This window comes from Leuciscus leuciscus (genome assembly GCF_965113295.1).
Source record: "Leuciscus leuciscus genome assembly, chromosome: 17".
NCBI lineage: Eukaryota > Metazoa > Chordata > Actinopteri > Cypriniformes > Leuciscidae > Leuciscus > Leuciscus leuciscus.
This window is the reverse complement of record NC_138741.1, coordinates 19,179,409-19,189,160: the sequence shown is the minus strand read 5'-3', so window position 1 is coordinate 19,189,160 and position 9,752 is coordinate 19,179,409. Positions and strand designations below refer to the sequence as shown.

The window sequence follows — 9,752 nt, the reverse complement described above, 5'->3', positions numbered from 1 at the left end:
TATATTTTATTTGGCAATATTATCAATAGGTCATTAAAATCATATTCCATTAAAATGATTGCAAAATAACTCAGCTTGGAATTTGATGAAAAAATGGTAAAATTGTTTTTTTTTTAAAGTTTCTTTTATACTTATATATTTTATAATATACTTATATATTATGTGTAAATATTATTATATATTAAAGTATCTGACTGACGTTACAGGGGTTCGACTTTAGCGGCAAAAACGTGACATCACTGCACAGGAGCCCTATTTTTATATATTTACTTAGATTTTTGCATCGCCAATTTGCCTTACAATCTCACAACTTTATAAGTTAATTCCGTTTAAATAGTATAGAAAGATGTGACACGGTCAGACAGGCAGGCATATGTCTCAAGGTGAACTGTGTGTCATATGTAATTCTAATTTTGCAAAAGGGTCACGTGGTAGTGCTGTCCGTCTCTGTGCTTTATATGTTTGTTGTTGGTGTCGGTGCTCCTTTCTGGCGCTGGGTGGAGCGCGTGACTCCCCGTTCCGCTCTGCTCCAGGATTTGACGTGTCGCTTGTGTTTTTTCGGAACTTCCTGCTTCCTCCATGACTGTTTTGAGCCAGCAATAGTCCGAGAGCTGATCGGTAGGAATCGTTAAACGTGGCAATGGTGTGAAGGTGCGCGATCGGCGGCGGTGTGTGATTGTGAGTAAAGCTCGTGCTGTAATCGCTGTCAGCCATGCAGTTCTCTCCCACCAACGGAGATTTTACCTTCGTCTCCTCGACGGACGCTGAAGGTACAGTAGTTAAAGGCCCCAAAGCATCCATACATCTCTGCTCTGATATGTAAATCGGATTCATGTTGAAATGCTGTTGTTTGTATTTGTGTGTTATGTGTATGATGTACATTTACATTAATGAAAATATCCCCCAGTGTGTGTATGATCAAGCTTCTTAATGCATCATGACATGGGTGTTGTTTTGTTGTTCTCGATATGGATGCTATAGTCAGCTTTTTTAACCTAAAACAAACTCTTATCCACCAGAGCTCAGCGGCACCATCGATGCACCAGATATCACACTAAATATGGGCCCTGAGGCCAGCAGGGACACCTATGCCACCACTTTCCTGAGGCAGAGGGGTTATGGATGGTTGCTGGAAGTGGAGGAAGAAGATTCAGAGGACACTAAACCGCTCCTGTGAGTTTTCAGGACTCGATTTCTGATGCTTGCTTGATCTCACAATTGCTTTTAGAGTTGCTGGTTGAATTTGTTGGTTTTCTCTGTTTGTGCAGGGAAGAGTTGGACATTGACTTAAAGGACATCTACTATAAGATCAGGTGTGTGTTGATGCCCATGCCATCACTGGGTTTTAACAGACAGGTGGTGAGGGACAATCCTGACTTCTGGGGCCCGCTGGCCGTCGTCCTGCTGTTCTCCATGATCTCCATCTATGGACAGTTCAGGGTGAGTCAAGGGTGTAGATTTATGTATTTTATGTATTTTATTTTTTGCTAAATGTTTGTTTTTGTAGTAGCTTATAACGCATACATGCTAAGATGATTACTTTAATTAATTAATTAACATCATTCCTTTTTTTGCATGGGATTTGCATTCTGTTTAACAGAATTTTCTACTTCAAAGTGCCATGGGACGTCTAACTTCACTTTACATTTTGTTCTATTGAAAGTGCTTATTTCCTATACTCTTAACATAAATAGTTTTCATCTCATCAGGCTTTTATTGAAATATACAGTCTTTTTGGATTTCAGAAAGCCAGGTTTTTCCTAATATCAATCATCATTAGAACAAAACTTATTTTACACAGAGAAAACAAGCATGGTCTATAATTCATGAAGTTCTTGACTTTAAGCTCTTGATACTACTTTGTGCTTATGTATGTGTATGTATATATATATATATATATATATATATATATATATATATATATATATATATATATATTATATTATATAATATAATATAATATAATATAATATAATATAATATAAATAATATTGGGGGGTTAACCCTGGTCCCACCCTGTAAACTTTGCCCCTTAGGTGGGACAGTCTTTGTATCTTGACCATGGGTGTGATATGTATGTGTATTCATGATGCTTGTGTAAATTCTGCCATCATAAAGCAGTATCTTTTAATTATTTCCATATTAATCTAAATATGTGATTAATTTATTGAATGTGTTTATTGATTGAAAGACCTAGATATTATTGATAATTAAGTATTAATTAAGTCTTAAGAAAATAAATATAATAGTTTACTATGCAAATAACTTTGTACTAAAGTTGTTTTCAAGAAGGTATGAAGATCAGAGTGTAATTGTTTTTCATTTCAATATTACTTTGTCACTTACATGATTTACTTAGTCAACAGAAGCAGAAATGCCCCAAATTTGGATTATTACTTTGTCATATACCCTGTTTTGACCAATCAGGTTGTTTCCTGGATTGTTACAATCTGGATATTTGGATCACTGACGATTTTCCTTCTTGCAAGAGTGCTGGGTGGAGAGGTATTTATATCTTGTAAAGCGTCAGATAGCATATTATTTTTATGAATGGAAAGGGATATCCACTCATGGTTTTAAATGTTTTTTAATAGGTGTCTTATGGGCAAGTTCTTGGAGTTATTGGCTATTCTTTGCTCCCACTCATTGTAATAGCTCCCCTTCTTTTGGTCATTGGGGGCTTTGAAGTCGTCTCTACACTCATAAAGGTGAGAATTAAATGTGTAACAGTATGAAAATAGTTTCTCTTAAATGCAAAAATATGGATGAATGATTTTTTTTTCCTTTTCTTTTCTAGCTTTTTGGAGTATTCTGGGCTGCATACAGTGCTGCCTCTTTACTCGTCGGTGATGAATTCAAAACGAAGAAACCCCTTCTCATATATCCCATCTTCCTTTTGTACATTTACTTCTTGTCTCTGTATACTGGAGTCTGAATTGACCACAGGATTTGATTGGCTCGTTGCTTGGACATTTACAAAGAGCACTGTGGAGAGGTGTGCAGAGATATTCCATGAAGACTGAGAAGGAGTTGGCTGTTTCTTTCTTTTTTATTTTCTTTTACTCTGTTTATAATCCTATATGCTTTGGGGGATTGAGGTGTACAGACATTAGTATATTTAACTGCTTCCATTAATTTTGCACACAATAAAAAGCTGCATCTTTTACTGTGGAAGCCCTGTTTGCAGAGATCCCTCTGCCACTGAAATCTGGAGCCCTGGTTTTACATATTTGCAAACCTCAAAAGGAAAATAAAAATGAGAACTTTATATTGTAAAAGACTATGTTAAGCATGATAGTTACATAACAGAATTTATGTGTCACCACACGTAATGGTGAAAACTTGGATTTTGTTGTTGTTGTTGTAGGCTGTCCCAGTACATTCACATTCATCTTATCAGTTTTTATTTTTAATTTATGAACTCCACATGGAAAAAGACAGTATGCAGGCAATATAGATTGGATTAAATGTGTCTGCTAAGTATGGGTGCCTTGAATTGGTTGTTTTATATGGCTGTGGTGTATATTATTTATGTAAATGTAGCCAAAAAAGGAAAGACTTGTAGAACACTCAATTAAAAGCAACTTTCTACCTGGTAATGTGTACACTGCAGACATATGATACCATATTAGTTTAGCTGAAACAATTGAGTCTGGAAATTGTTATAAAATTCATACACCATGAATCAAATTAAAAATTATTGACACTGTAATAACACTCTTTGTCATGAATCTCCTTAATGTCTGAGAATAATATTACTTAATCGCATGATTTATTGGTTAATTTAATATTCATTAAAATGCTTGGTTATTTGATGTAACAGTAAGTGCTTTAACCAAAAGTGATTATGTATAGTGATTATTTCAAGGACAAAAGAGTGTTGTCTTTATAATCTACTGTTAAAAAACAACAACAGTGCAGCAGTTGGAGCTTTGCTGACCATACTTTCTTGTGCACACTAAGCATTATTCTATCTATCTATCTATCTATCTATCTATCTATCTATCTATCTATCTATCTATCTATCTATCTATCTATCTATCTATCTATCTATCTATCTATCTATCTATCTATCTATCTAGTCACAGCGCCCCTTGAGGTTCGGCGGGCGATCACACAGTGACTACGCCAGTTCCGTTTCCCTGCTGAGAGTGTGAGCAGAAGCAGCCGCTGGTTTCCGCTCCGCTGATGGTGAATCGCTGCTCCTGCGGTATCGGGAGGAGGTTTACAGCCCGCAGTGGAAGCGCAGCGGTACTTCGGGTTTCAGCTTTAACGTTTTCTCGTCGAGTCGTGTCCACGGAGGTGCTACTGAAAGAGGAGGGAAGGCAGGAAGGGAAGCTAGTAGGAAGATGGCGGCGGCGGCGGCCTCGCCAGGCTCGCCGGACTGGGTCGTGCTGAGGGACGGCTGCCTGCGCTGCGATGAGGAGGGCCTGCGGAGTCTGTCCTACCACCCGGCCCTTAACGCCATTCTGGCCGTCACCAGCCGGGGCAGCATCAAAGTCATCGACGGCACCTCCGGGGCTATTTTACAGGCCTCCGCACTGCACGGTGAGTTTCGGTTCGTACGGGTTCTGAGAGATTTATCCCGGCCGACCTGGATCTTATCACAACTGAATCCTGGGCTGGATCTCCTCATAGAGGAGGCTTATGGGAGATCCTTTCCTCGCATAGCTCGTGATGGAGGTGGAGAGTGTCAAAATGTGTGTTTGATCTTTTGATGGTGCAGTGTTGCGGGAATGACTCCTCTGTTTGGGTTCCCGATGGAGGACTATGTCCAAATGTTCTGTACCTTTTGCGGCTTGTTGATGGAAAGGCTTGTGCGATGAAGGACTGTTTGATAATGATCCTTCACTCAAGGGCCTTCTGATGGAGCAGTGTTTTAATATCAACTCCTTACTATTCAGGCCCCCAATGGATGGTCCCTGACTCTTGATAAGGTCTATGTGATAATATAGAGACCTTTGTGAGAATAATCGTTCGCTCTTGATGCAGTTGTTGTTCTGTCAGTGATCCCTCAGTCGTTGGGCCTCCTGATGATCCTAACTGTTTAGGGCCTCCTGGATCTCTTGTGCTGGCGGATCACTGTAAACATTGCCACGTTATTCACCAACACACAGTTTATGTACATATCAGTAGTGTTTATTTACATTACACTTATTGTCTTTAATAGTCGAATAAAACTAAATCAAGACATGATCTAAAATCTGATATGATAATTGGGGGTAAAGCGGTACTAAAGCTAATCTAAACATTAGCAAATATCAGCTCGTAAAGGTGTGTGTCTTTGTCGAACTTGGTGTTAGTGAAATCCAACCAATGTCTTAATACATGTCAGTGGTTTATTGTGCATATTATCATAGGTTTCTACTGTTAAAGAAAACAATTTATTGATTTTGGCTCTAAATTAGCTGACAGAGGTTTAGCTAATCATGCTAACCGTAGCCTAGCGGTAGCCTAGCCTGCTACGGATCAGTAACACTGCTCTTGTTTATGTCAATCCTGACAGGTGACAGCTGACTGTAAAATTGCTTACTACACGGATATTTATACTTATTGATTAGTTTTATAATCGTATGTGTGGTTTGAGAAGGTTCGGGTGCTTTCTGTTCCGGTTTGTAGTTAAACATATCATTTTGAATGTGATATTGACTGCTTGTGTAACGTTAGTTGATATTCGTGTAATATACACTTGTCAGACTAAGTGGTTTTATATATATATATATATATATATATATATATATATATATATATATATATATATATATATATATATAGTGTGTGTTAAATTCTAAAATTGCGTAATGAAATACATACAAAATTACACTGGAGTTATGTGTTGCCCGAAGCATTATTATTCAAATGTGTTAAACAGCCTCTTTCAGACTAATTTAGTCTCCCTATAATGTTTACTTAATCAATATAATTTTGTTTGTTTCATTACTCTTATGAAATATCCGGCTCATTAAATGTATAAGATTGCAAGGTGAAATATTTGAAAGAAAGGACAACTGGAAACTAAATGATGTAAACAGTGTCTTTGCAAGTCTTTGAAGGTCTTCTGTCAAATGTTTATGTGTAAATTTGTGAATGTACCTTTAAGGTGCTTTTCAGATAAAAATGTAGGGCCATATTTAAAGTGTTAAACTAGAAGTTATGAATGTGACATTGTCATTTAGTGTAGGACTAATCTGAAAAAGACAACTCACCATCAGAGTTTAATTGAATAAAACACCAGAAAGCGGTGACAGGAATGAAAGAAGTGGAGATGTGACTCTCATCTTTCTTTAGTATACTCATCTTTCTTGAGTTAAAACAGCCATTTTTTCATGGATGTTTATGAAATGCAAAGAATGATCGGTAACATCGTAGGACATTGTGATTCTTTGCTGAAAATCCCCTGTGCACAAGAACAACAAGGCTGTATCTTTAGGCAGAAAGTAGGGGCAGACACTAGTGATTTGACTACATTTATAGACTTGTATGGTTGAATATTGCTGATTTGCAGATATCATGCTAAACTAACATATTTGTTTGGAATTGCAATCAAGTTATTTATTTGGGAGTCTCGACACAGAGAGTTGCTAGCTCAGAACAGTTGACTCATGCTTGTATATGGATAATATTGATTGGAGAGGTTTTCCCCTTTTTCTCCCCTGAGTGTGTAAAAGCCACTTGGGAGCAGATTTAGGGGATGGCTCTTGTTTCCTCTTTCCTCTTTGTTAGAAGTGATTTAATATGCATTAAAGTAGACTAAATGTTTGTAGAGATTGCTTGTGAATACAGCATTTAGGCTATGTGATAACCTGCTATCAACTCTTTCTACTCATCAGAATTCAGTCATATTTTGCATACAGCGTCCTGTCATTCATGCATGGTAAAGGATGCTGGGAAACAGAACATTTTAGAATGTGATGCCAGCGTGACACGCTCATGCCAGTGACATTTCTCACTTTTTCTTGATTAGTGTCAGTGAATGTTCTGGATGTATGTGTCTCAGTTCAGATTAGTCAAAAATGAGGTTGTAGCCCAGAACAAGTTTAGTATTTCCTTATTTGCATTCTGCATGCGCTTTTATTCATTCATATATTTTTTTCGTAAGAAAAAAGATTTCAAATATACCCTACCATTAAGAAAAAAATCTTTTTAATTTTAAGAAATGTTTCTTGTGCATCACATCAGCATATTAGGATAATGTGAAGACTGGAGTAATGATGCTGAAAATTCAACTTTGCATCACACAAATACATTTAATTTTAAATTATATTAAAATTAAAATGACATTGTAATGATATTTCATAATATTGCTGTTTTTGTTGTATTTTTGTTTAAATAAATGCAGCCTTGGTTACTACTACTTTCAAAAAACATTAGAAAAATCTTTCCAACCCCAAGCTGTTGAATGTAATGTAGGCCTACATTGTAAATGTGGTTGCCTTTTAAAAATGAGGTATGAGACATTGTGCTATATTGTGAATTTTAGATTGTCATTCGCCCTACAACTCCTTTAGTTGCTGCCTTTAGTGTCTTATTCCATTTATAAAATAGTTTTTTTATTATTAAATAATTTAAATAAAATGTTGGATGCATTTTTCATTTAATCACTATTTTATTAAGCCGTGGCGTCTTTTGTCTGATATATCATCTGACACGACAATAGCTACATTTGCAAGGACACCTCTTGAATGAAATCATTCCGTTTGATGAACCCGAACGTAGTGTTTAAATGAACGCTAATTAAAGTGATGTGCATGTTCATGTCACAATCTTCAAATCGGATTTGATCTTTGGTCATGCACAGACTGGACGAATATACAGTGTTTCCTGCCTTTGGCGCATACTACTAACTAGGGCTGCCACTAACCATTATTTTGGTAATCATCTATTAATCAGTAAATTATTTTGACAATTAATCGAGTAATCAATTAATAAATATAGACCTAAGTGAAGTAGTGAACAATAACCATTAAAATGACTTAAACCATTAAAAAGCAATTAGTAACCAGGTTTTGTTGAACAACACTGTTAAAATACATAATGTAGTATAAATATAATCAACTGTGCATAACATATTCTAACAAATGCTTGCAGAGCCAACGGCCTGGTGATTGTTGTTGTTAAAAATAAAGATGAAAAACCGCACTCTCAAGTCATATTTTCATACATTTATTACAACTATGTCCTCACAGACGCGTTTCGGCCTAAGCCATCATCAGTGTGTACTGTGAAACACCGAAAAGATTGTTTTTTAAAATTGTTACACATACAGCATGATCAAATCTTTGTTTAACTATTAACCATTGACAACATTTTCCGTCATTTATGAGACAACGCTTCCCCGCCATTGACAGAATTTCCCGGCTTTCTGTGTTTTCAATGTTATATGGTAGGGGGGTCTATTATGCATTTTCTGAAAGAGTAGAAAATCTCTGGATCAAAACACTGACAAAAAAGGAGCAGAAACAAGCGATAAAAGCATTGCTTATGCACATTGTAGTCTTTGAGGGGAAAAAACTTGATTTTTCTCAGCTTTTTTTTCAAGATGTTGCATTTTTAATGAAACTTTCCCATATTTAGGCTAAGTGTTGATAAAAAACCGTAAAGTGTATATATTGCACATAACTTGACTAATTTCCGCAGGTTTCGTGCTCACACCAAAAGCGCTTTTCCACTGCATGGCTTGGCACGGCACCGCATTGCGCGGCATGGCTCGGTTTGCTTTTCCACTGCAGTTTAGTACCGCTTAAAATTGATGGAATTATAGACTGATATACCACTTCACAAACGATGAGTGGAGAGTAGATTTTTATATTGACAGATATATATTAGAGTCAGTCCATGTAAAAGCAGCTATTGTATTACTTGTTTAATTTTTTGACATGCATGTTATAATAGGTATAATGTAGCAAAGCATCATGATCTAAAGATTGGCAGTGGCACTGAGCGCTAATGATCATCCTCTCTCCTTCTCTGTGTGTTTTTTGACAGCGAAACCTGGGGGCCGAGTGAGGTGTCAGTACTTCCCAGCTGTGGATAAGGTGCTGTTTGTGGACGATTACGCTGTCGGCTGCAGGAAAGACTTGAATGGGATTCTTCTTTTGGACACAGCTCTCCAGGCCCCTGTGTCCAAGCCAGAAGATCTGGTGCAGCTGGAGCTGCCCGTTACTGAGGTAAGAAACCCAGGAAATTGATTGATTGTATATAACATATTCTTTACGTTAAATAATGGGATTTGTCTTCATAAATGAGTGAGCTGTTATGCATTGCCTGACCCCCATCATTAAATAGTGACCAATTCATCTCAATTCAATCTCAATTCAAGCCTAAACAATGAGGCAATCTGCATTCTTAACTGCATGGAATCAGTTTATTCAGGGTCCCAATTGTGTTTGATACAAAATCAATGGTGCCGGTGTTCACCGGGCTATGGTAAAATAATGACGCAGTTACAAGGTTTGTATAATTTAAACTACTTAGTCAACACTAACAGTAGCTGCTGTTCGGTTTTCATACTGCTGCTCTCCTTCTAGTCACTTCTGAACTTGAAGAACTTGACACTTCTGAACTTCTCTTGATTAAAGCTCCAGGTCGATATTGATAAATGAAGTGTTGTTGTCAAGTAAGCTTCATGCTTTCCCCGTTGCGATGCGAACGTGTACTCCTCTAAACTGAAGCCTACGGGTGCTGCACTGCTCTAGTTGACTGCTACGCCTTTTCCTCCTAAAATATCACGTTAACAACAACCCTTTAGAAAA

General features: G+C 37.1%; 2 protein-coding genes across 13 annotated transcripts in view; both read left to right on the top strand.

The window, feature by feature from the left end:
- Window positions 1–535: 535 nt before the first annotated feature.
- On the top strand, window positions 536–3,717 carry yipf4 (Yip1 domain family, member 4). The gene is made up of 6 exons (XM_082143041.1): window positions 536–770; window positions 1,020–1,173; window positions 1,269–1,440; window positions 2,428–2,505; window positions 2,595–2,708; window positions 2,798–3,717. The coding sequence occupies exons 1-6, from the start codon at window positions 713–715 to the stop codon at window positions 2,933–2,935; spliced, it is 714 nt and encodes a 237-aa protein (XP_081999167.1). The 5' UTR covers window positions 536–712; the 3' UTR covers window positions 2,936–3,717.
- Window positions 3,718–4,121: 404 nt separating this feature from the next.
- The window catches only part of birc6 (baculoviral IAP repeat containing 6), a gene marked incomplete at its 3' end in the record, with an annotated part of 100,754 nt that continues 95,123 nt past the window's right edge, over window positions 4,122–9,752 (top strand). For 9 of the 12 annotated variants that reach the window (XM_082143011.1, XM_082143010.1, XM_082143009.1 and 6 more), the window contains exons 1-2: window positions 4,122–4,548; window positions 8,986–9,167. In XM_082143011.1, coding sequence (XP_081999137.1) covers window positions 4,350–4,548; window positions 8,986–9,167 — 381 coding nt within the window. In that variant the 5' untranslated portion in view covers window positions 4,122–4,349. The remainder of the gene's footprint in view (window positions 4,549–8,985; window positions 9,168–9,752) is intronic. The other 3 variants (XM_082143006.1, XM_082143005.1, XM_082143007.1) reach the window with 1 other exon arrangement.